This window comes from Micropterus salmoides, unplaced genomic scaffold (assembly GCF_014851395.1).
Source record: "Micropterus salmoides isolate LMB-PRFRI ecotype aquatic unplaced genomic scaffold, ASM1485139v1 Ms_hic_scaffold_14, whole genome shotgun sequence".
In the NCBI taxonomy this organism is placed as follows: domain Eukaryota; kingdom Metazoa; phylum Chordata; class Actinopteri; order Centrarchiformes; family Centrarchidae; genus Micropterus; species Micropterus salmoides.
The window spans coordinates 5,977,680-6,004,679 of NW_024040485.1; the positions used below are offsets into that span (position 1 = coordinate 5,977,680).

Here is a 27,000-nt window from a genome sequence, read left to right on the forward strand (position 1 = left end):
AAATAAATTACTCTCCTAAAAAATCAAAAAAGAGAAAAATTACATTTCACTTCCAAAAAGGTTGAGTCTCATATAAAGCCCCTGGTCTCACCATGGTTGGAACTGATAACAGTAGGCTATTTAGGGCTCACACAGTTGCAATGAATTTGAAAAGGCTTTACATGTAGTGCATTCGCTTTGTGATACTTGCTGTGAGTAGGCACCTGGATGGCTTAGTGTTTAAGGCAATGGACTTAACATCTAATGAGTAAACACCCACCTGGGTTTGGGCCCCACTCCTGGTAGATATATGTATGTGGGTGTCTCTTGGACATTTCCTTTAAGAACTTTGGGGAAGTGAAATGAGTGTGTTACCAAATTTAACCTTGAGTGATTAGTTGAGACAACCTTCGCAAATCAGTATCCTTAACAGTAAAGTAACCAGGATGGTGTACCCAAAATGCAATGGACACAAGTCCTCGGGGGTTAAAATCCCACTCCTTGTATTGTGTTTCCCCGAATCCTTCACAGGTAAATTGTGCTGTATGTCAGCATTACCAGGATGGCCGAGAAGTTAAGATGTTAGACTTAAGATCCCATGGGCACATGCCCTTGTTTGTTCGACCCCCTCTCCTGGTATTGCGTTTGGCCGTGTTACTTTCTTCATTAATGTTGATTTGTCTTTCACAGGTTTCAGAAATTGATCTTTGATAATTTAAGGTTAGCCTAACATACAGTATATCCAGAGGCTCTTTTCTTACCGATAAGAGTAGTGTATTTTTAAGGTATGGCTTAAAAAGTTTCTCAAAGTCCTTCAATTGTTCTTCGCAGATTAATTGTACTGTAGGACTGTTTCCACTACTAGGATGGCCGAGTGGTTAAGGCGTTGGACTTAAGATCCAATGGGCAAGTGCCCTCGTGGGTTCAAACCCCACTCCTGGTATCCTGTTTGACAGTAACGCTTCCATCTTTACCATTGACTTTCAGAAATTAATCTTTGAAAATTTAAGGTCAAACTCATATATACCCAGGAGCCATGTTCACAAGAGGTCTTATCTTAACCACTAGGAGTAGTATATCTTTTCAGTAAGACTTCGAATCGTTAAGGTGTTGGACTCATGATGCAATAGATGCATGTCCTTCTCCAAGATCCTTCAGTTTAGAAAGCCATTGATCGATCAAGTGTACAATACTGTACTGCTGGACCTAAGATCTTATGGGCATGTGCTTACATGGATTCAAATCCCTCTCCTGGTACAGTAATTGAGCACAAGAAGTGTTTGCTACATGATTTCATTCCTCATAAGAATATCTGGGGTTGATGAGATTTGTTCTTTTTTGCAAAAGCTTAGTGTTTGACAGTGCAAGATGAGGATATTCCAGTGGACACAAAGAGAGATCAGATTGCATCTTACTTCACTTCTTGTGCAGCATTAGTGAGTGCTACAACCAAACAAGTATTTAAAATGCATGGCCTATTGTGGTTAGTATGTTAACAGATTAATCTTTAACACAGAGCCTTCACATAAATGATTAGTTGAGCTGTTTGGATTCTTAACAAATCAACATGCTCTTTACTTCAAAACTCTGAAATGGTTGGAACAAATAAATAACAGTAGGCTATTTTGCCCTCACACAGTTGCACTCAATATGCAATGAATACATGTCCTTGTGGATTCAAATCCCACTTCAAGGATCAAGTTTCCCCAAGTCCTTCAATTGCCATACAAAGATTAATTGTACTGTCACTCTAGCAGCGTTACCAGGATGGGTGAGAGGTTACGGAGTTGGACTTAAGATCCTATGAGCAAGTGCCCTTGTTTGTTCGACCCCCTCTCCTGGTATTGCGTTTGGCCGTGTTACTTTCTTCATTAATGTTGATTTGTCTTTCACAGGTTTCAGAAATTGATCTTTGATAATTTAAGGTTAGCCTAACATACAGTATATCCAGAGGCTCTTTTCTTACCGATAAGAGTAGTGTATTTTTAAGGTATGGCTTAAAAAGTTTCTCAAAGTCCTTCAATTGTTCTTCGCAGATTAATTGTACTGTAGGACTGTTTCCACTACTAGGATGGCCGAGTGGTTAAGGCGTTGGACTTAAGATCCAATGGGCAAGTGCCCTCGTGGGTTCGAACCCCACTCCTGGTATCCTGTTTGACAGTAACGCTTCCATCTTTTTTCCAGACGTGACCAAATTTGGACAAGATGGTGGAACTCACGGCCGTGTGTGGAGCTAGCTAGCTTGCTTAGCTTAGGTGCATCTGTAATTCACGTTAATTCAGTCATTTTAACAGGGCTGACAATTTTGTCTAGCGAACAATGGTGCTGGTTAAATTTACACAGTGCCGTGGGTACGAGTCACTCTAGCCTGATTGACAGGTTGCCATGGTAATGACTTGTCAATCATGGGTCCCACCCAGAAGCATACTCTGCTTTCTGGAACCGGACTTCTTTTTGCAACCAGAAGAGTCGCCCCCCTGCTGGCTGGTCGATAGATAGGCAGGTTTCAGGGACTTCCGCATTCACATCTGTTCGCTGACCGGAAGCTTCCCACTTGGTTAGAACCCCACTCCTGGTATCGTATTTGACTGTGTTCCTTTGCAGTGGTTTCCTTCTAAACTATTGATTTGTACTGTATGCTCGTCATCTCTGCCAGGATGGCTGGATGATTAAGGCGTTAGACTCATGATGCAATGAATACATGTCTTTCTGTGTTGAAATCCTATTTCTGGTATTTAGTGTCTTTTAGATGTGACTGTGTGTGACACAAGGCATCAGGATGCCCAAGTCGTTAAGGCGTTGGACTTCAGACCCAATAGGTAAATAAATACCCACGTGTAGTTTCATCTACAAAATAACCTTCTAGCTTAATGACAAGCTCAAGATGTTTACATTGTGCAAGGGATGTGTCTTGACAAATACCTTTGTGTAGTCAGTTCTGTTGACCATTTCATGGGAGTAATTAGTTATTCTCAAATCAACATACTGTTTTACTTATCATCTAAAACTATAGTATTTCAATGAGCATTGATAATCTTGTTTCAGCTAAAACAAAAAAAGGTTACAGTAAGGTAACCAGTATGGTGGACCCAAGTCCTTGTGCGTTCAAATCCCACTCCTGGTAATCTATCTTTTTTTGTAAGAAAAAATGTAAGAAAAAAAGTCTTTCAATTGCCCATCACAGATTAATTATACTGTACATCCAGTTAGTTCCTTCTATACTGCTGACTTGGCTTTCACAGGCTAAGGAATTGATGTTTCACAGGCATATATATACAGAGACCATATTCACAAGGGTTTTTATCTTACCAATTGGAGTTGCATATCTTCTTTGTAAGAATTATGTGTTTCATATATGATTACATGGGCCAGTGGCATATTCACAAGGGGTCTTGTTTTACCACTATGAGTCCTTCTAAAATGCACCTAAAGCCCGTAACTAAGAGTTTCCTCTTAAGAGCGATTCACAAAGCTATTCCTCACTAACAGTTGATTTTAGTGAGAACCCTAAGCTAAGAGAAAGTATGCTGCTTATACACCTTTATTTCAACTATTTTGTTTTGATGATCTTGATTAGCTTGTTGGACTGATAACAACATTTTATTACATTTGTGGGTGGTTACAGTAAAAATGCAATAGACCTTATGGGTTCAAATCCCAATTATGGGAGAAGAATGTTGATCACTGCACATAGAGAGATAATGTCTATTGTCATAAGGTACTGAAGGCTATTAGCGCTGTAAAGCTTGAATGAGAATGAGCATAAAAGGCTTTTAATTCAGTGCAGTCCAAAGGAGTATGTGAAAGCAAAACAGCTGCGTGCCTACTACAGTGGTCAACAAGCATTAAAAGTGAAAAACGAAATGTATTGTATGGTGATGGCAGTTTGGAAAACTGCAGTGTTTGTATTCTTTATGTTTCACCCTGACATTCCAACCATAAAAAATAAACGCTTCTCACAGACTACTGCAAAGCACAGTGCTTTCTTGGGAGGAAAAGCATTTACATCTGTGCCAAATGTTTCATATTGAACACTCCCAGGTATTCCAGAACCATATTCCCTGAATGATCAAATGCCTGGTACATTTTATGATTGAAACTGCACATGACTGTGTATCACAAGGAATATATTGGTAAGTGTATCTGCATTGGTGGCTCAGTAATGCAAGAGAGTAAAATTATGGTTTGGTGGTAGGCCAGTGAGATAGGTTTTGGTGGTTCTGACCTGTCAATGATGCCACACATGTCGATCTGCAGCTGGCTGTAATTTCCCAGGAGTCTTTGCTGCACCATGATCAGGTCCACTGGCTGGTTCTCCACGCTGAGGAGACGCATGCAGCCCTGAAAGATGTTGAAGGGATTTGTACATTCCTGACTGTCGTCTTCAGGAGGACAACCTGGACAGGAAAGTAAACAGAAAGTGACATGACACCAGTGTTTAAAATGCACTATCAGGGTTAAAATCTATTGTGATATACTAAAGAGTAATATTAAGGGAAACTGTGTTTTACCACGCAGAGGGTTGAGCTGTGATTTGTGGTGGTTTGTGCATTTTCAAGAGGCTAGAATAATGCAAATATAAGCCAAGCCTTGATCAAAGGAAGATGGCTATTTCTTAGAAGTCCATTTAATGTGTGTGTAAATGTGTGAGTGTGTATGTGCAGGATGATAAAAAGCCTAAGGCAGTTACATGCTTGGACTGGAATATTGCTGAGCAAAAAGAAGACAAAAAAAGATGAGATTTAAAAAAACAAATGAGAAAGTGAGGAAGCCAGTGGAGACTGAAACAGAAAGAGAAAAAGGAAGAGAAAGAGGAGAGAGAAAGGAAGGGGGGGCAATATGACAGAAGGACCGAGTAAAGGCAAAATGGGAGGAGGGGAGAAAAGAGAGAGGCAAAGATCAAGCAGACTTAATAACTTTCATTATAAAATAGCCACAAGCTAAATTTGGCTCAGTGCACACCCAACTGTAGAAGTGAGTACTGACAACATCAAATGTACTGTACAATAAATAAAAATGTCAACAATATTCAAATATTAATACACATCTTTCAGGGCAAATATGATTCTCTAGCAATCATTTTTTAAGTTCATATAAAACCATAGTGAATTCAAAAAATTAAATAACAGGTGGATTACATATACAGCCTGGGCCTTGGCAGACATCAGGATCAAAAGGGAAAAATTTCATTTATATTCAGACATAAAAAGGCATGCATCGAGAAATTCACAAATGAGGGAAATTCAATGAATCATTTAGGTGAAAATGCCTAAAAATATGAAAAAGTAGAGAATGAAATATAGCTTGTCTACCACAGACCTACTGCAAAATGGAGTAGTAGAACAGTAATCATGTGAAGCAAAACAACTGACTTGAAAAGTGATTGATGCTCTACCCAGATTTTCTACTGTTTGAATATCCAATGAATATTAATTAAAATTTTACTGAGGCATGTCAAGTATAATGATGTTAAAGATTTGCCTGCTTGCTTTTCACTTCAGTATACTGTAACGGCCCAGTTATTGGCACCTTATACAGCTTGATAACAGACTCTGACATTATATGTTTCACTCTTACCACCAAAGAATAGCTGACTTCCTGCAGTGACGGAGGAGCTGTCATGAGCAACGCCTCCTTCTTCTTTATCTACAGCGATGGTCAGGCGACCTCGTCTGGAGCTCAGCTCTACTGAATGCCACTGACCATCATTCAGAGCAGAGCCTAGAAAAACATTTAATAATAATCATAATTATATCATGTGGAATTTCATTTATGTAGCGTTTAAAAACAGTATTACAAAGTTTACAAAAAGACTTAAGCATAAATTGATTAGAGGGGTTAAAGTGAGGGGGTTAAGGGTTACATTAAAGATTAGACATTAGGAGTTATAAAGTTATATGTATGTAGTGTTAAGATGTTCCTTTTAGGCATTGTAACAAGAGTTAAGGGGTTACAAATCAATTTTATAGGCTGTTAGACTGACCTGCGCTGAGCTCCAGCAGCGCCCTGCCAGCTTTATGGATCTGTAGTCGGAGTCTGGCTTCACTCAGGTGCAGCCAGACCACGCCCCCTTCCTGAGGCAGCATGAAGGTGAGCAGAAGCCCCGCCTTGTTCCACGTCCTGAACTGGAACTCCACGGATATGCCCGCTGAGGAGGACGCCGTCGTTCCCGGTAACTGGAGGAAGCTCTGGGGGCCGGGGAACGTCACGGCAACGGAAACTGGCTCAGCACAAGAAAAGGTCACATTGCCCTAAACATGCAGAATGGAGGAGGAGGAGGTGGGACAGAAAAAAATGATTACTAGAGAGATAAACAACATAAAACATGAATATTAATCAGTTGCAGAGGGCGTGTCGATGTGACCTCATGTCACAATGATCTCATCAGCAAGTCTCCTTGAGAATAAAAGGCATGCAAACTGTAAATAGAAATGTCACCCAGCTTAGAGGCGTGGAGGGAGGAGGGTATGTATGTGAACAGTACTTTATAGACATCTCCGTTGCGGCCCATTGTTTTGAGTAGTGGTGATGACACCAGGTCCGTTGCTAAGGCTGCAGCAGTAATATATTACAGTCCCGGCTCTCTGCTGGGAATATCAGTCTGTTATCTTTATAATACTTCGGAAACACAGATGACATCTAGAAGCCCTTTGTTGAGCTGTTAAAGTGATATATGGAAGCACACTGTGGAGGATGCAGCGCCACTGCAAAATGTAAAGCTATAAAATCCCCCAAAAGCCATTCACTAACAGACGCACACCAAAAATCTCCCTCATACACCTATACACACATAGATCGTTGAATGCTCTACTTCTGCATCTACATTTTGTTACCATGCCTTTAAGAACGGCCATAAGTGCTCTCTATATTAAAACTATAACTAATAGCCTGTATTAGATCTTCAGTCATGCATGTGAATCTCTGAAGCTTTTTTATCAAGAATCTTTGCTTCTCTGCTCTCTGCTCCGTTACTGTAATGAGAGACCATTTATTACAAATGGTTCAGCGTTGCTCTCCACTGAGTTTGGGCCAATCATTGTCATTGTAGAAAAATCTAAAGGTTCTATTGAAAAAGACAAGGAAGCGTCAGCATCCTTGTTAGGCGCTCGTTTGCTTTGTTAACCAGCCAGTAGCTCATTATCAGGTGATTTCCAAGTGCTCCAAGCATTTCAGCTTGTATGAACTCCACTGCATGTAGACATGCTGGTCCAGTTGCCCTTGACCTCAACCATCGTTGGATAACTATGACCTGGATGACTGAGTCTGTCATCATCACATCGGAGGAATAAAAAAGCAACTCCTGCAACTGTTCATATATTATGTCTGCAGATGCAGAAGTATGTGCACAGCTGAGTTTTGCCATTTAAGGTCTGACCTATTCACTCCCAACAAGCATATAAACAAAGTGAAACATTGGCATTTGACGATTAAATAAGAGCACTGTCCAATATTCATTCTTATTTTAGCTCCTTTTCGGTCTCAACCCACTTCTCATGGGAAATATCTGTCTCTTTAGCTGCTAGATGTTTTATTTTCCTCACTAGCTAGTTGCTAACATCGTCTGTGTGCTGTATGGTGCTGGTCAAGCAGCAAAGTATGCTCCACAAAACCAAAATACTATGCTAAAAGGCAATCAAAAAAGCTCACCGGTGCTGCAAGGTTGGCTGATAATTCTCTTTGAGTGGGTGCAACCTTGCTCTGTTTGGGACTGTGAGCTTTATCGGAGGTGCTGAAGTTAACATCTGTGTGGTTTTGTGGAGAGATTTCTGCCTATTCAGAAATGTTGTTGCTTTTTCCAAATGGTCTGAAGGGGATACTACCAGCAGGTCAAACGTAATTCGCAATATTAGTATAGGGCAGGTAAACTTAATAATGATTTTGAATTCACATTAAATGATGAAGTTACTCTCTTAAAATTACAACTTTTTTCTTGACATTTTGAATGGGCAGGACATTTTGAACATGAGCTGAAAACCTGCTGAAACACAGGAGCTATTAAATTCCAGGAGTTTCTAACTGAATTCATTTATCTTTGAGGTGAAAAGGTGCCACAATCACATTTAAAGGAGTCACTTACCCAAACAAAGACACAAAGAAGGGGGAAGACTAAATCACACTGCATGTGTGCTGACTCAGCAGGAATGATATTACAAGAGAAAAGCTGATCTACAGGAGAGATCTAACAGCAACACAGAGTACCTGAGAGCCTTAGTGCATTGTATTCCATTACATTTTGAATTGTCACCTGCCGCCTGAATTTTGTGTTTCGCTTCACATAAATAAAAACATTTCCATCATAAATTGGTGCAGAATCAAAATAAAAATATAATAATGAATTAGTGCAGACAAACTCACCAGAATGCAGGAAATGAACTGTTTAACGCTCAAATTTCTCTTATAATTCAGCATTGAAGATTTCTTAAAAATCTCGTCTCAATCTCGTGAGCTGTGTCTCGTCACACCCCTAGTGTTTATGGTAAACTGTACTCACCACTACAGCAACTTGATGGTCATTGTGTTTAGCTAATTCTATGAGGTTGAGGCCGTTGTACAGCAGGTTTTCCAGGCAGCCATGAAAGTTCCTCTTGGAGACGACTGGTTTCTGAGAACGGAGGTCCAGGACTGCCCCTACACTGAGCTGTATGGAGACAAAAACAAGAAGAAGAATGAAATATATTTGCTGTTTTAATGGATATGCATATGCTTTTGTATGTTTTTGTTTTTGTGTCAGACTGGTGTGTTTCCTCACACCTGCTCAACGTCCCAGTGGCTGAACGCAGGGATTTGAACCCTCTCTGTGTGTTTGTCCACAGTGAGGTTGAGGTGAGAGCTGCGCCGCTCCACTGCTAAATGGTGCCAGTGTTGATCATCTAACAGGCTGCCGAGGGAAGCAAGACGCCGGGGTTCGGGGGATGAAGTCCTACTTGGAGGAGAAGATGCTGAGGAGGAGGAGAAGAAGGAGGACCAGAAGGGTGAGTGGATAGGAGGTAAGACCAGCAATGAAACAAGAGCAAGAGAAAAGAGCAGGTGAAGAGGAAGAGGGAGGTGACAGACAAGAAGGCAAAGGAGGAAGGGAGGGTGATGATTGGACAGAGGAAGGACATGAAAACAAAATGAGTGAGTAATGGGAAAGAAAGGGAAGGCAAAAAATTGGAGAAGAGGGCATTCAGAGGAAAACAAAGATGAAAAGGGGAAAGATGAGGAGAAAGTCAGGTGACAAGAAGTAAGGGAACGTGGAGTAAAGAAGAAAGGGCAGGAACAGGGAGGATGTAGAGGTGTATAGAGAAGGTGAGGAGGAGGAGAGAAGGTGTCAAACCACAGGAGGAAGATTAGATGAGCAAAGAGAAGGTACAGACGTCAAAGGATGAAAAAAAGCCCCCGGATGGAGGAATCAAAAAAACATGAAGGGGAGGAGGGAAAGGATAAAGACTGTTACTGAAGACCAATCACACAGTGAGAAATGGAAATAACAGAGACAGTTTTCAATCAGCACATCACCATTCTATCATTTGCAAAGTCTGAACTCCACATTCAAAAGGAAGAGAAAAAACCTTATGCATGAAAGGAGACAAGATAAAATGAAACATTAGCTTTCTTCAAGTTATTTGTCTTGTTTGTTCTTTCAGTGTTATTCTGTTATTCTGGTTATTTAATATGTAGGTTTGCTTCTATTAGGCAAGTAATTTCTTTCTTTTTAGATGTGTAATGTGCTTAGCTGTTTTCTCCGTTTCTATGTTTAGTCATCTGATCTGACAGTCTGTTTGTCATCTTCTCATTATCTCACCGGCAAGTCTGCTTCTTTCGGACAATCTGACCTGGTGTCGAGGGAACGCAAGCCCAATGGCAGCTACAACACACCAGCCTCCATGTTGTGTCTAAATATTTCACTTTACACAGTATCCCACAGAGAGGATCACGCCGAGGTCACCCTCTCTCATCTCATTAGGGACTACGGGATAGCTGCACACTGAGAACTAAAGCCAAATATGTGATAATCCCTAATGTAGAAGAAACAAAGCGAGACATCATTAATGATAGATGAGCACCAGCCGGTCCAAATAAGTAGATCCATCCCCCCAAAGTACTGGAAGAGAAACTTTGTGTTTCTGCTGAGAGAAGGAACTGTACAAAGAGCTGAATACAGTCAACCATTAAAAATGTATTAGATTTTCTTCAGGGAGAGACAATTCCAACTTCAAAGAGAGAAACAGAGACAGTTTGGAAGATGATGGACAAATGTATCTTTGATATTTCAGCTCATTTTGTGATGTGATATATGTGACTGCAGCTTGGGTGAGAAAAACAACTTCATCCAGAGAGAGAGAAAGTTGAGACGTGGACCTCATGAAAAAAGAGAAGTCTGTCCTGTCAACACTTTTATTGTGCTTTGATTACAGTCTGGAATATGAGAGGAACGACAGCAAGACTTAAAAACAAATCAATGGCATTGATAAATGGAACAATGGTTGTGTTGCAGGAAATATAGAAGAGATGAGGATTGCCGTATGATGGAATCTACTCATATTGATATATAGAACCATCTCTAGCCTTCTCTTCATCTATCGGTCTGTATTTTCTTTGTAGTTTGCCAAACAGGGAATCGCCAGCGTCGATTGATGTTGTTCTCGTGACAGACACTTGAAAAGCACTATTATTATTATTAACATCAGAATTTTGAATTGTGAAATACTGTATAACCATTAGCTGTCATTGTTGTCCGTATTATTAAATTCGTTTTGATGCTTTTGAAACAGGCCACAGTGCTGCCACAGATTTGATAATGCTGTTGAAATTCTTTTGTGACAAAATGGACCAATTAAAGTCATAGATTACTTAACTCTAGACTCACAATGCCAGACTACTTCTCACAAGGACTTATCAGGAAATTCTGGGAAGTATTGTGATAATGACGTGACTTGCTGTACTTTAAAACTCCCAAGAGTATTCATCATACAAATTCATCCAATGTCCTACCAGACAACAATGAGAGAAGAGAAAGAAGTATCCCTCTATGCTGTCAGTTAGCATTTTCTGATATTAGCTTCTTTCTTGTGACCAGGACCTGTTTTTTATGAATAGAATTTGATTCTATTTGAACTACAGCTCATGTTGGTAGAGCTGAATGTTGGCCAAAAGACACAGACTATGGTTGCACTGGTTTGGTTGTACAAGCAGGCAAATGTGTTCAGAAAAAGCTTTGGATAAAGTTTAACTAGTACAGTAGTTGAAGTTAGAACCAGCTTAAATTGTTAACGACTGCAGCATTTTCCCCTCATGACGGAGGGGAACAGATTGGATGTGCGTGTCCCAACATCACAGTGCTGATATAACTTTATCGATCTTCACATGTCCTCAAGACAGTATCACCTCATCGTATCTTGTCTGCTCTTCTGCGTGCTCAAAATCTGATTATGGAGGAAGACAGTGGCAGCCCTTATCAGAAAACAGGCAGGTATAATTATTTCAGAAATGGATTCCTGTCTGTCACTTAATCCGCCAAACTAAAAGTGATGAAATTTAAAATATGAGGAGCACAGGGAGATAATGACTTGGACAATGTAAACTAGCGTTACATACAAGTGTTCATTTCACAAAATCTACCTGCTTTTAGTTCTACTATAAAGCTAATAATGTCACAGGGAAGTCACATCCTGCTTCATCTAACAGCTGCTAAGTATCCGGGTTCAGCATTTTTTAAATCAGTATTGTAAATTGGTACTTCAAATTACTAAAATTCTGCTTTTATTGTGTGGGTAATATGATATGTGGTGAACGATAATCTACCAGTGCAGTGTCCACTTAAAATTACCCTGCAGTGCAGCAAAGTAGGAGACTGGTGACTTATGAAACGTGAACCTTTCCTTCACCCAGTGTGTGACTTGAATTTCATTAAGATTATGATTCACGAGTCAATACAAAGCTTTATCTGCTCCAGCATCAAGTGTAATACCACCGCTCTATGTTCTGGAAGATGTTTCACCAGTTATGGTGTACAAATGACAAAATGAGAAACACTGACAAAAAAAAAGATAGAAAATGTCTTCATATGGACAGTAGAAGTAGTGGTTGTAGTGTAATTTACGTCCACTCTCACTATATTAAATGATCGACTAAACTGAATAGAAGTTTTGCATTGTCTGAAGCATCATGTTTCTGGCTGTAAGTGTTTTGTTTCCTCCGTTATCCAGGACAGAGTTGCTGTCTCTGTGCAGAGCTGTTACTCAGAGTTGCCTCATAAAGTGACTGCATCTGCTCCAGGGGGTCAGACCTGGATGTGTTAGTATTAACAAAGCAGAGAGGCCTTATGGTCAATGCACACAGCAGGTGACCTAAATTACACAACGTGTGCCCTAAAAAACTCATGCAGAGAGAAAGAGAGAGAGAAATAAAGTAGAAAGTACGAGACAGGAAGTTGAAAGACACTAAACTGAAAAAGGCTCATGGCCACTTTTCAACAAAATAAATAAAAGAACACAAGAAAATTGGGAAAGAGTTGTGTTGGCATATCCAAACGACAGATATATAACAATAAAGGAAGAGGAACACAAAAGAGTTAATGGGGAATATCAAAAGGGTGTGTGTGTGTGTGTGTGTCAGGGACTGAGAGATAGGACAAGAGAGGAGCCAAAAAAAGGCAAATGGCCCCTTCTGATGTGGACAGAAATATAGCAATGGGAGATCTCTGGAGACAAAGACACACAACAGTAATTAGAACATAAAAGGAGGAAAACAGAAGTGAACAGGCACGGAACGAAGAGAGGCTGTTTGTTGTTTCCACTGTTGGTCTGTCGCAGCAGAAGCAGAGCTCCCTTCAATCTCTCTTCTAGAATTTCTTCTTCTTCTATACCTCACTTAGCTGCAGTCACTGAAGGGAACAGTCTACACTTAAATCACCGGTTTTCCTTGGACGTGACACAGACAGTTTTTCTAGGTGATCCACTTGACGATAAAAACGTTCATGGAATGTGTGGGTCATTTGTCAAGGTGATCCACAGATGCTCTCTGTGTTTAATTGGACATAGTTGTCTTAAAATGTCATAAACCTTCTTTAAAATATGAAGTGTGAAGGATGTGCTGTGTCATATATTCATGAAGTGAAGTCATTTCTAGTTTACATTCTGCGAGAGGAGAAGAGACAGAGGACAGTGGGCGGCAGATGGATAGAAGGGAGGATAAACGTATGATAGAGCAATAGATGAAGGCAGGTAAGGATGCTGGGATATAGAGCGTTTGTAAGAGGGTGAACAGAAGGAAAGATAAAAAGAAAGAGGAGGGGATGGGGGAAAAAGATTTGGGAGATGTCAAGTGGAGAGAGGGCAAAAAGATAGATGGATGGATGGATGGATGGAGAGAATATTTCAGCAGCCAGATGGGGTTCCCTGTGAGAGGTGAGCCATATGGTGATGATTCAGCATGGCAGCTTGACAACCTCTGGTTTAACCCGACACACACCCACACACACCCACACACACCCACACACACACACACACACACACACACACACACACACACACACACACACACACACACACAGAGCTCTGTAAGCCATGCATCAAGCCCTGCAAAGTCCGGCCCTAACACATGCTACAGTGAATGGGTAACATCCATCATGGCGGTAACTAGACAGAGATGCAGCAGCAGAGAGTGTGAGCCAAGATTTAAACCAATCAGACGGCAGCGTGCGTGTCGTCCATCTCACCCAACCACAACCAATCTAAAGTTATCTCAGAGTTTATATTGCCCTCCAATTTATACAGATGTTCTGTGCGAAGACAACCATAAAGAACTTCACATTACAAATTCAACAACAAACAACAAACTAAATGATCAAATTGTTGTTTTTTTTCATTGGATATCAGAAAAAAAGATATTGTAAGTAGTGGGTAAATACTATATCTGCTGGGTGGTAAAGATGGAAATGTCATGTTCCTTATCAGAGACGTATTTAGCTATTTTCTCATGGCCCACTAAATAAAGAAAATCTGGCACATGGTTATCTATTTTAATGAAGAAATGAATTCAGAAGCTTTGCCGTCTTCAATTAACTTCTCATCATCTTGGGAACAACTTTAAGTAAACAGGCACCAATTCTAATAACATTTAATATCTGGTGTGTTGTACCTTGTCTGAGCAGCAGCTGTAGCTTTCCTCTCTCTAACTCCAGACTGAGGCTGCGTCCTCCCTCTCCCTCTGCGTGCAGCAGTGTCCCAGAATTCCTCAGGGTTTTAAACTTCAGTGAGATGACATCTCTGGACGTCCGCCTCGGCCCGGGACTCAACCTGTACACCAGACTGCTGCTGCCGCCGTCCAAGCTCACCACATCAGAGGCTGAAAGACAAAACAGAGTCAGAAGAGACCACACTGTAACAACAAACCAAGAGCTTAACAGTGAACACATTCCTCTTGATCAGGTGACAATCTGTGTTCAAATTTCTCTTATTTATACATTGTCAGCGCGGAGGAACATACTGCAGTCCTCAGAGTTAATTTCAGGTGAGAGAAATATGATGATATGGTTTTCACAGAATTCTCCCTGTTGCTGTGATGTCGAGGTCGCAGCAGAGGATACAACAGACAGTGAGGACTGACTACGTGTTCCATTTATCACTTTTCATCAATAAAATTTCACCTCAGTGTCTCCGTTGCTCGCTGGGGATTTGGGACCAGATGAAGTGAGGTGAGGGGAGGTAAACAGTGTGTGTTGAGCGTAGGCTGTAAACAATGGATTGAAGATACTGAATTGTTTAAAAGGAGCAGCAGCTGAGTTCAGCATCAATTTCCTTTATAGCCGTACAACTAATTTCTCTGACTGAACGTTTTATAATGAACTTGGCAAGGCTTTGACTCCCTAATGCCAAGACTTACACACAAACACACAACCACTTTGCTTGCAGTAATGCTCTTATTGGATTGTACAGTGTATTTCCTGCTGATTACAGAGCAGCAGGATGAAGCTCAGCATTACTTCAAGTCTACTCTACCACTTTATATACTACCAAGCCAGTCTAATTCCTAAGTCCTGGATTACATTTCATGCAAGAATATTATGTTTTATCTGATTATAATTAGAATAGTCTGGTGCTTGCATATCGTTCTGTTCTGCTTATAGCAAGTGCAACAATATGCCTAACAGTCCAGGGAAACATCCTGTGGCAGGAACGTTAATTGGGTTTGCCTTTACCTTATGTTTAGTCCAGCAACTGACAAGTTATTAACCTCAACAACAAAAAGTTAATGTTTTGTAGCCTTAATTCAAACATGCATTCACCACCTGGGGGACAGTAGAAACTCCACTCACAATATTACCTTACAAAGTTTGTATGGTGAGCCTGTTAGCAAACAGTTGCCTACTTACACATCACAACAGATGCTGAGTTAACATTATTATTCATCTGAAATCGTGTTTTGGCCACCTGGTGAATGTAAGTCTAATATTTACTCTTCTTTTATCTCTGTTTTGGTCTCCACCAACTCCTGAGGGAAATATCTGGCTCTTTACCTAAACCTGCTCGTTGCTAACTGTGTCTGCTGCAGCTGGAAATCACCACTGATGAGAGCGCTGACACTGAACCAAGTTGTGATCTGGAAAACCAAAACAACCAGGTGTAAGACAGTGAAACACTCTGCGCTGAGGAGACATTCAAGCAGTTATGTGTATATGATCCTGTAAAAACATTGATTATTCTCACGGGTTTGGGTTGGTTGGGTGTGTTTTGTATTTGTTTCTGTGTTCATTCCCTGCTCTTTCATTTGTTTTTCTCTGTAGTATGTGTTACTTTGGTCATTTGTTTATTTGTCAGGTTGCCTTGTTATGAATTCATCAGTGTTCCTAGTATTGTTTTACTGTCTCTGTGTTTGTTACTCTTGTTGGTTTTTGTCAGCAAGTCACTTGTTATCTGTGTTATGTTTCACTTTGTGACTTTGTCTCTTGTCATGTTTTACTTCCTGTGCTTGTCTCCGATTGTCTGAGTAGTGTCACCTGTGTGTAATTAATTTCTTCCTCACCTGTGTATTTAAGCGGTTGTCTGTCTTTAAGTGGCTGTTTGAATTTAAGCTTGTTTCGACAGGAGTCTCTGTGTGTTTCTAGTTTAGTCTCTAGTTAGTCGCCCGTTTAGTTTCACGTCTCCCGGTTTCTTGGGGATTACTTTCTCATTTGGATTTTTGGACTTTGTTTTCACCTGCACTGTAAGTTTCACTGTTTTTGTGCAATAAACCACAGTAATCACCAGTACCATCTCTATGTCTGCATTTGGGTCCACAAGCTCTGTCTCCTGTGTTCAGCCCTGCCGACTGAACATAACAATTATAGCTGCTCAACCTGACAAAAGAAGTGACTGAGCCTCAGTTTTCTGAAGGACCCCAGAAGGGACGGTGGGAAATATTTTAGACGGGAAGGGAAAAAACACATACTTTTGTATTCTCTCGCAAAAAGCAAAAATATATTTTGGTTTGCAGCAACAACAATAAGACTTTTGGTCCAAATCCTTTCAAGATAAAAGCTCTATCTACACATGGTAACTGACCAGAAAACTTCAGTTTGGCACAAAACCGCTCAAATTGTATGTTACAATAGTCTTCATGACCTACACTCAGGGATAGACATTTTGACTGAATGTGCACATTGGCAGCATTTGCCTGAAGGAGGGTTTAGCAATGTGATTGGGCTCAGTGTCAAATTATTAAAAAAAATATTTAAAAAAAGGGGGGTTAAGAAAACTCCGATGTTCTCTTTAGATTTTCTTTGTCTGAATTCTCCTGTAATGGTAACTGCCAAGGCGGATTATGAAATGTTATGTTGTGTTGTTGCAATAACAGACCAAAACCCACAACAATTGGTAAACTGTTTGCTATTACAGCTATATTTCAGCTCCCTTCAGTATATTACACTTGCTTATCCGGGGAGGATTCGGCTGTGCATGCTACATTAGTTTACCACCAGGAAAACCAAGTGTCCTCCAACCGTCAGGCTGACTGAAAAACGTATTACACAAATGTATCTGCTGTGTTCTTGAATAACTTGAATATTTCCAAACCACTACAGGCTATTTATCAAAATCCATCTTTTAAATGTTTCTCATAATCCCATCTTCTTCCAGAGGGGACAGCACAATTTTAAGGAACACAAAATTGTGTTTTATCATAAATCATATTTCCATTTGGTGAACTAATATGATGGATTAGTGCCGGGAGGGTAGAGTGTTATGTTGCCTCGGTATACCCAGGTCTGGACCTCTAAATGTTTTGAGTATCTGGACTTTTTAGAGTTTTCGAGTAGTGGGTGTTGTACACCTTTTAGGCCACACCAGTGCAGGGCACACCAACGGGAAATGGGGGTATCGAGTGCAAGCAAAGCAAAATGCTTCGTTATTCTCACAAAACATAAAGAATCTAGTTTCTGACTCGGGTACATGAACGAAATCTGGTGAGCCCAGAAGCCCTGAAGCTGTCTCTTCGGTATTCTTCAGCGTACTGCAGTTTGGCATAAAGGGGGCAGCAAATACGTACGAGAGCTGGTATCTGCAGCAGTTGAGTTGACTCAGGTCGAGTACTGAAGAAAACATGATTCACACTGTACTCAAGTGAGTTTAAGGCTGTAATACTTTAATTTTGATGTCTGGCAGTTAGTTTGGTAACATATGAATGCGGAGAAGGCCAAAGGTTTTGTGTGTCTGTCTTTCGAGCATATGGCAATTGTGGAGGCAGTTTGTACCAGTGCAGACCCGGTACATATCAAACTATATATACTAACATATACTAACTAAGTATCAGTAGAAAAGAATTGTTCCTTGATTTTTTGGCCAGCACTATGATGAATATCTAATACGAGAACAGTCTGGACTCCAGTACAAGATTTGGGAACATAAAATAGAGATGATGTAAAAGTGGCGAACGCTGTGATGATCCAAAAGAACGACTCAACAAGTACAGACTGAAACATTTCAACAACTCTTGGATGGATTGCTGTGGAAATTGGTGCACATATTCCTGTCCCCCTCAGGATGAATTGTAATAACTTTGTGTGTGTGTGTTTGAATTTTGATTATGTCAGGAACTGTTCATCCAATCGACTACAAACACAGCAGGTGTGTTGCTGCGGACCCAAGGCTGCGTGATCTGGTTACAAAAAGAATCGAATGAAGTACTGGTTTGACTGCAGACGTTTCGATACTACTCGATACTGGACTGTTTCGGTCGGTACTTAAAGGTATCGAGTAGCGACACCCATCCCTACGGGGAAGACTCTTGGGAGCACAGCAGTGCGGCTTATATGCTCCAGAATGAATAAACTGAGTAAACGACAGTACAGCGTGAGCCGCTCAGGTACCCTGGTGGGTGCAGGGCTTATATGCTCCAATGTAGTAGTGGATTGTTGAAACACAGTTATCATCATCACGCAGGTTTGATATATGTTAGGAAAAAATGTGTTAAAACGGAGCTGTAAGAGTTTTATAAAGTTCTAAGGAAGTGCTGAATATCTAGCAGTACCTCCGCCGTTGTTCTGTTGCTTCAGTGTTATTAATGCTGTAGGACATGAAACCAATGTGAGACACATTTTGAACAAGCACTGCACTATCGAAAAAGCGCAGGGAGGCATCACATCGGTCCTTGTAACCGGGGAACGCACTAGTGGGAATAAAGCTGAAAAAATGAAGATCACAAGAGTTTTTGAAACCTGTTTATTTGTGTTGGCGTCATGTGTATGTCAACCCTTTGTTCTTGTATTATAAGAATCAGTGTTCAAAACAAACGTACTTTTTTTTCAAAGCTTCCAGTCAACTGATAAAAGGAGGACAGCTGCGGATAGAATCCCAGAGACAGAGAGTCCAAATGAAAATCATGTTTGCACATTAATATTCACTGTTAGATAAATCCATTTGAGCATATATGAAAATGTGCAGACTTTTTGATATTCATGAGCATGTTGTGTTTTCATGAAGGACAATATAGTGAACAACTGGTGAGGACGGAAATCGGGGCAAAGATACCACAGGGAGTTAATGCCGAGAGGCTAAATATTACACCTGCTCCTTCAACTGAGTCATGAAGAGGATGAAGAATGATGAAGAGGAGTCATATTCAGTGCGCATATAATGTATGTGAAGTCACGCTCATCGTAAACTCTGACAAATTGAAACTACTACTAACAACATGCTTTTAATGTTTAAGTAGGAACAGGTTGATATTTGTTATATTGATATTTGGCTCTAAGAAAAGAGTGATACATTTTCTTTCTGTGTTTGCCAAGATGGTGTAATCACTGACAAACACAGAATGAGAAAAGGGCAAAGATCGTTTATTTGTGGAAATAAAGCACAACGTGATGTTCGTTTATTTCATTGTGTTGATGCCAGAGCTGATGCCACTGCCAACATAAAGGGGCACAAAGGAAATTGTGAACACAATGTGTTTTGTGTGATACATGTTGTTCTCACCGTTAATAACAGAGGTGAGAGATTAAATCAGTTGTGAAATATGAAAATACTTCTAATGAAAGGCTGCCGGAAAGTGTTTGTCGCTCTTTGTATCTGTGGGCAATCAAAATATAATTAACTGGTGTGATATGTAATGTTTCTTTTCTTTTTAACCAGATTAAATATGTTATGTATTGGCTAGTGAGATGTTGATTCTCTCTCCAAATACCCCATTGTAATGATATGTCATGGAAACTACATTTCCCTTTGGGACAGTAAACAAACTCAACAGGTCATATAGATAAAACCAGTCAGCCACCAGTGTCAAGGGCTTTTTCAGCAGGATGACAACTCTAGAGAGTCCGGTGAGTCCAACAAAGGAGAAAAGACTTACTGTAAGGACATCCGTAGGTCTCCAGTCGGAGTCCGATCCTCCCGTTGGGGTTCCAGTCCAGAGGAATGAGGCGGAGGAAGCGAGCGATCGCCGGCTGCTGCAGCTTGTACTGAACCACACTGTCTGCATTACTGTTACCTGGAAAAGACTGAAAACACACAAACACATTGAGGAATTGTTAATTATGTGTCTGCATTATTGCTAACTGGAAAAATCACATATAAACAGTTCAGCACAATTACTTTAAAAAGCATATATCTCAGACTAACCACAGCTGTTTAAATCAAATGCAACCCAACTAAAGATAGGATTGTTATTTAAATGTTTATTTAAACAAAGGCTGTGGTTATAATTCATTAAATAATAAATAAAAATCACTAGACAAATAATCAAACAAAAAGAATGGTTCTTTGATTCTAGTCCTCTAGTCATCTTTCTTCATTTAATCTCATCCATCTCAAAGATGCTGCACTTTGTGAAAGCTAAAAGAAACTTAAACTGAAAAAAGTTTATTATCAAGTCCTGCAATTAAAATAGTCGTTAGTATCCAAAGTATTACCAGCAAAAAGTACAAAATGTTTCAAAAATGTAAGTTCTGATTATAATTCTGATCTGATTAATCTTTTTGCGTACAAGTTAGCTCTGTTGTGTGACAAGTTGCAACTTTTTCCTTATTAGTACATGGTGAACTGTGTAAATCACAGCATGGATTTGCACAACTCAGTGGGGCTGTGGCTCAGGAAGTAAAGTTGGTTGTCCGCCAATAACACGGTTGGCGGTTTGATCCGCCAGATTCATTAACCTGCTTTACAATAAAATCTTCTTTTTTTGGACTATGAACAGACAATTGATTGGGTGTTTCTTTCTGACACTGGCCTGAATGCCTGATGGATCGCTCCCTTCCCATCTCTTTCTATCTCTCTCATCTGGCAATCTATCCTAATTACATCGCTCCCTTGAAGTTGACATGCAGGTTAACTGGCTCTCCCACTGCTCAATAAAAATGTAGACACACAATTAACTTGTTAATTCCTCTGTAATCATGAGAGAGTAGAGTTGGACCCCCTCATATGATAAGTAGACTACTAACTCATGGCCTTTTGGAACATTTTTAAAACCTCAGTGGAAGATAAATTCAGAATGAAAGGATGATAGATGTGAAGCGTCATCAAAATGAATTACAGCCCTTCTCCAGTACACCGTGCCTTATTCACAAGACTTTCCGATATCTTACATTCATATAAATCTAAAAACTGTAGTTTTAATGGAGGGAACTCTTAAGCTGACAAACAATTATAGAGGTTTCTAAAGGTTTCTTAAACTAACACCTAAAAAGAGCTGATGATTAAACGTTTCAACCTACACAATTCATCAGGCAAACGTCCACATGGGCCATACGTACATACAAAAAAATTACAGCTTAGATCACATGATACAAAATAACACCCACCAGTGTTTCCTCTACCACTGGTTTGGCGGAGCGGCCCCATATCAAAGACAGAGCAAGAGCTCATCACTTCAACAAACTCTAAGAAGTGCAACCACATGGACAGATGCAAGACGCGAACTTGTTGCAGACTTCGTGGCCGTGTGGGCGGAGTCAGATATTCCGTTTACATCCGGTCAAGCTTTGTAAACGAGGAGCGCTGCTCACGTGCCATAAATATGCTAATGAAACTATTAATTCTAAATGTATACTTTTATCTCCTAATTTTGACTTAGTAAGTTGACCTAATGTTGATTTACCCATTTGCACGGCTCACCTTTCTTCTTTATTTTTCCTTTTACTGGCATAAATGGGCTTGCACACATTCCTCATTTAAACCATTAGGTGATGCATTATTTAGTGTATATACTCAAGATGTTTCACATTTCTACAGATCATCATGTCAAGGAGACTTTTTAACTTTCTTAATGCAATGTGCCTTAGGCAGAGTAGAGATCCATCCATCGTCAACTGCTTATCCTGTGTACAGGGTCGCGGGGGGCTAGAGCCAATCCCAGCTGACATCGGCGAAAGGCGGGGTACACCCTGAACAGGTCGCCAGTCCACTCACATTCACACCTAAGGACAATTTTGGAGACACCAATGTATATATCCTGCGTTTTTGTTTGGATTCTCAATCAAACCTGACCTCCTCCCTTAGGTTTTTTTTGGTGTTATACAACTTTTCCAGCGTCCTTGTCAAGAAGAAGACACATGGGCCATTTAAGTGCTTGAATAAATGACCAATGCTTTTATGTTGTTACGTGACAGATACTGAAGAGGCAGATAAGGAAAGGAGACCGAATCTCATTTACTTCTACAAAGATGATGTGAATTCTTCAACAGCAACCTTTGATGAGCAAAAAAGAGTGAAAGAGACATGGTGAGAGAGATTAACTATGAATGTGAAGGACAGAATAGTAGAAAAGAATAAAGGCAGAAGTTTATTCAGTGAGTATCAAAGGGAAATGACAGAGGGACAAAATGAAAGGGAAAGAAAATCTCATGCTGAGAGTAAGAGGGAGAAAAGCAGGAGCGTCAGAAAAGGAGAAGAGGAAGTAAAGGGAAAGAGGAAATTTGAGAAGAACGGGAAAAAGTAAAAAAGAGCAGCACTCGTTTCGTCATCCCCAGCCTTCCAGGCAGGAGGAAACAAACCGATAAAGAGGAGAGAGACAATAAAGAAAAGATGGATTGCTATATTTTCAAGTACCCACAGGCTTCAGACAAGAGAAAAAGTGGAGAAGAGAAAACAGCATACTTCCTCCCCTGACTTCAGGCCTCTAAGGCAGAAGCCCAGTGGACGTTGATCCAACAGCTCTCCCATCACCTTTCTTCCTCTGACGGACTGTGTAAGATTGGCTGACTAATACACAGTAGTAGAGAAGCACTTTACTGTAAACTGTGCACAATCCCAGTCACATTTCAGAGTGTCAGATCAACATGTTTTTAAGCTGTGAGAAGCTGTTCTCTGCTCCCTCAGAGAAGTCCTGAGATTAGCTGGATTCCCTCCACATGAGGAAATTGCCTCGGCTCGACTTCTAATCAAAAGCTCCTCTCTGAACTGCTGTAACAGATGTAGTGTAATCCTGGATAAATGTCCACGCAAAAAGTAGGAAGTATTACACTTTTCCCATGTTTGTTGCACTGCAAGTGATTTGGTATAAGGCTCGCTGGGAGCATGCAGGTGAGAAACTGAAACATCTTTTGGCTCTCTGTGCTGACAGGATTCATCCCTGCGTTTGCTTCCTACACAAACAAGATCAAAACTACTTAGTATTCCTGTGGCTGTAGACTGAACCATGTTCCATCACTACAGTGGGACAAATACAAGTCCAACACGACACTTGTGTGACGGGAAAACACTGAAGGGGAGTTCTGTGTCTACCAGGAGGTGGGAGGTGACGCTTCACCGCTTCACCGCCTCTGCTGTCCTTCTGACGGATTTCTTCATTAATCAGTTCTACAGGGACAAGCTGAGCCTTTTCCCTTTCGGTCTATGCTGTGCTATGTTCCTGCAACATTCTTACTCATGATCAGTGGTGGAAAAAGTAATAAAATGTCCTGCTAATGTCGAAACATGATTAGTAAACATGATACTCAGGTAGAAGTAAAGGCCTTGGTGTAACAATCTTTTCAAGTAAGGATGTATTGACTGTTGGATTAACTGGATGTGACTTCAGCAAACGCTCATTAGTTAACTCTATAGTGAAGAGTAAATTGAGATCGGGAAAGAGATTGAGACATAAAGAAAAGGACGTCAGATAAAGGAGAGAGCTCAAACTGGATGCTTTTCATTGGGAAAAACAGGCAGGTCTATAAATCTTACAGACGTGCTGTATCTTCTCCAAGTTTCATGTCAGCAGGTGACCAAACTCAAGAGCTTTCTTCCTGTAGAGTTTGTTTGACTGTGCAGTAGGGTTGGGTATTATTTAAAATTTTACATACCAGTACCAAAACCAGAACCCTTAAAGTGATACCGATACAGTGTTTCAGTCGATACCTTGCATAAAATGCCACCTGTTGAAGCCATAGTAGTTGATTGGTGACCTATTATTATTTTTATTGTTGTTATGGACAAGCAATTTTTATATTATTTAATATTTTATTTTTTTCTTGTTTCAAATAACTGCTACATAAAAGTTGTTTAAGTTTAGGAAATTGTATCAGATCGCTCCTCATCCTAATTAGGTCATCCTCATGGGTAGTATTTATAAGGGAAAAGACTACAGCTTGCAATTTTTTATATTTGAATGAGAGAGGAGGAGTGAAATAGTTCAGTCACCAAATAAGTTGTGGGAAATAAATTTAAAGTAATTTTAGATCTGAGTGTTGAAAGTAAACAACAGAAAATTATTTTGTCTCTGTCTGCTAGTGAAACAACAGGTATAAGTATAAATCGAGTAAGGAGTCTGTTTAAACAAGTCACTAAACTACACTAAAGACACAAACAGAGGAAAAGAGAGGCTGCACGTCCAGCCAATCAAACCAACTCCACCTGAAGCAGCCGCAGCTGCAGCCGAGGCTCCGTGAGGAAAATCAGCTGATCGCTGCTGCGGCACAAAAGTGTTTAATTGATATGATGGAACGCAGCGATCGATCAGTGACGAGTGATGTGAACAGCAAATACAAATGTACAGTACCGAGGGAAAGCCAAGCTTGTGGTGATAAACTTGCAACAGTGACGAACGTGCCTGAGACCTCAGCCGAAGGTGAGGGGACTCAACGCATGCAGGAATGTTTTTATACAGTTTATGATGCAGGCACATAAGGAAAAAAAGGCTTACTCTTCTCTTTCTTTCTGTTTGTTGTTTGCGGTTTTGGCTGCAAGCAAAACCATGCAAATAGTCATTTTTTGCTGCGATCTGGTTACAAAAAGTATCAATTGAAGTACTGGTTTGACTGGAGATGTTTCAATTCCACTCGATACTGCGCTGTTTCGGTCGATACCATAAAGGTATTGAGTAGCGATACCCATCCCTAATGTGTGGAACTGCTTCTGTGTAAGATTGTCTCTAAAAATAAGTTTGAACTTTGAATCTTTAAAGCAAACTTTTGTGTGTCTCTGTGAACCTGAAGTTAAGGCTGCTGTAACATCAATCCATCGTCAACCGCTTATCCTGCGTACAGGGTCGCGGGGGGCTGGAACCAATCCCAGCTGACACCGGGTGAAAGGCGGGTACACCCTGGACAGGTCGCCAGTCCATCACAGACAAAGAACCACTCACACCTAAGGACAATTTTGGAGACACCAAATCACCTAGTCTGCATGTCTTTGGATGGCGGGAGGAAGCCTGAACACCTGAAGAGAACCCACGCAGACATGAGGAGAACACGCAAGCTCCACACAGAAAGGCAAGGGGCAACCAGAGTTTGAACTGGCAACCTTCTTACTGTGAGGCGACAGTGCTAACCACTGTACCACTGCACCAGCCGCAATAGTTTAATCCATTTGAAATTTCGTTTACTTTAAAATTAATTCTAAAAACTGTATATACTTTGTTTTTAATTACTGTAAAATTTCATCTATATCATGTATGGGTTGGAAGTCCATAATTGTCTTATACCAAAGTACCAAGTACCAAACCTACATACAGTGTATTTGTATGTATGAGCAATATTTTTTATATTTCCCATCAAAAATACTGGCAAGTAAAGAGACACATAATCTGTTATATATGACACAACCAGTGTCACTTTGTAGATAAACATGCTTAGTGCCTCTTTAAAAAGCCAAAGAGCGAGCAACACCATAGCCGCTAACTGTGGCTCAGGAGGTAGAGTTGGTTGCCCACAAATCGAAAGATCGGGGGTTCAATCCCCTGCCTCTTCCAGTCTGCAAGTGTCCTTAATCCCAACCTTATGTGTGAATGTTCATTTCTGTTTCTGATGAGCAGTGGGCACCTTAGCCTCTGCAATCAGTATATGAATATGGGCGAATGTGATGCTTTCAGTGGTCGGAAGACTAGAAAGGCGTTATGCAAGTACAGGCCATAAATAAATTGTGCCTCTTGACAGCCTCTCAGCTTGTGATCAGCAGCTAATGCAGCTTTATTGACAGGTCTGGAGAGTCAGCAGAGCTTCAACAATGGTCCATACGTTTTAAATGAAAAGATTAATTTGTGGTGGCTTGAGTTTACCTGTGCAAGATGTATGGAGCCACGTAGCACTGTACAGCACAGCCTCAACATGACAGCATCAAACAAAATATGATGATGTTCATTGGTCCCTCAGGGGAAATAGAGGCAATGCAAGAACAAAAGTGTAGCCATAAAAAATGAAGTCAGTGACGTAGTTTTGATGGAACTGTTTGTTTCAGTATGGACTCACCCCTGTACTGTCCTCCTGCCGGTACTGTTTCCAGTTGTGTCCCGTGTCGCTGAACATCAGCAGGTACGACGTCAGCCAATCAGAGCTGCCGTAGCGGCCCTGAGTAGCGACAGCAGTGATCTTGGTCCGCTCGCCAAGGCTGACCTCCAACCACTGGTACCTGTCTGACGTGAGAGGAGACCAACCTCCAGCTCCTGCAGAGAGAGAAAAACCAGCATACATGATTTATTCCATCAATCTGGGAGGAGATGAAATGAGCTTTGGTAGATGCTGGAAAATGGATTGCTTTGCTTGAACTTTCATTCTGAATAAAAATCACAATTTGCTGTTGTAAAAAGCAGAGTGAAGAAAATTGATTGAACAACCGCAAACAGCTTTAAATCCATTTTGAGCCTCCAATGGGATACAAATCCTGAGGAATTTAAATCATTTAAATTTGCTAAATGACCCACAGTGGCATCAGGCATGTGCTTCTTTTCATATCTCTCTGAGAAACACATGCATATTGGGAAATGAAAATACGCAATACAATCAGCATTTGATATTTCACTTGTCAAAGCAACTAACAGGGCTCCCTTACGGTCTCATCATCTGTGCCCAAAAATATGTAAAATACCAAAACAAATCAAGACAACCTATTTGTGAGAAAGTAGTCTGAATGTTTTTGCAATGCTAAGAAATAATTTAAATATTTCTGATTTACCTAGAGCTAGAGCCACCACAAAAACAACTTGCGCCTTAACCCATTCCTCAGTTTTTCACTAAATGTATTTGAAATGGGGTTTTTCAATGTGTTGATGAAAAGACTTTTAGATTTCACAATCTACAGTTCTCAACGCAACGGAACACCTTTGGGAGATTTTGGAGCGACATGTTAGACAGCGCTCTCCACCACCATCATC

At 40.5% G+C, this 27,000-nt stretch overlaps 1 protein-coding gene and 2 non-coding genes across 4 annotated transcripts in view; 2 read left to right on the plus strand and 1 right to left on the minus strand.

The window, feature by feature from the left end:
* LOC119901717 (contactin-associated protein-like 4) overlaps positions 1–27,000 on the minus strand; it is a 138,648-nt gene that overhangs the window by 55,729 nt on the left and 55,919 nt on the right. For both annotated transcript variants that reach the window (XM_038717324.1, XM_038717325.1), the window contains exons 3-10: positions 26,099–26,292; positions 19,786–19,933; positions 14,101–14,307; positions 8,731–8,918; positions 8,471–8,617; positions 5,963–6,230; positions 5,557–5,700; positions 4,205–4,376 (exon numbers count right to left, since the gene is read on the minus strand). In XM_038717324.1, the coding sequence (XP_038573252.1) occupies positions 4,205–4,376; positions 5,557–5,700; positions 5,963–6,230; positions 8,471–8,617; positions 8,731–8,918; positions 14,101–14,307; positions 19,786–19,933; positions 26,099–26,292 (1,468 nt within the window). The remainder of the gene's footprint in view (positions 1–4,204; positions 4,377–5,556; positions 5,701–5,962; positions 6,231–8,470; positions 8,618–8,730; positions 8,919–14,100; positions 14,308–19,785; positions 19,934–26,098; positions 26,293–27,000) is intronic.
* trnal-uaa lies at positions 840–922 on the plus strand. The gene has a single exon. It is a non-coding gene; the product is annotated as a tRNA-Leu (tRNA).
* Positions 2,045–2,127, plus strand: trnal-uaa. Its single transcript has one exon. It is a non-coding gene; the product is annotated as a tRNA-Leu (tRNA).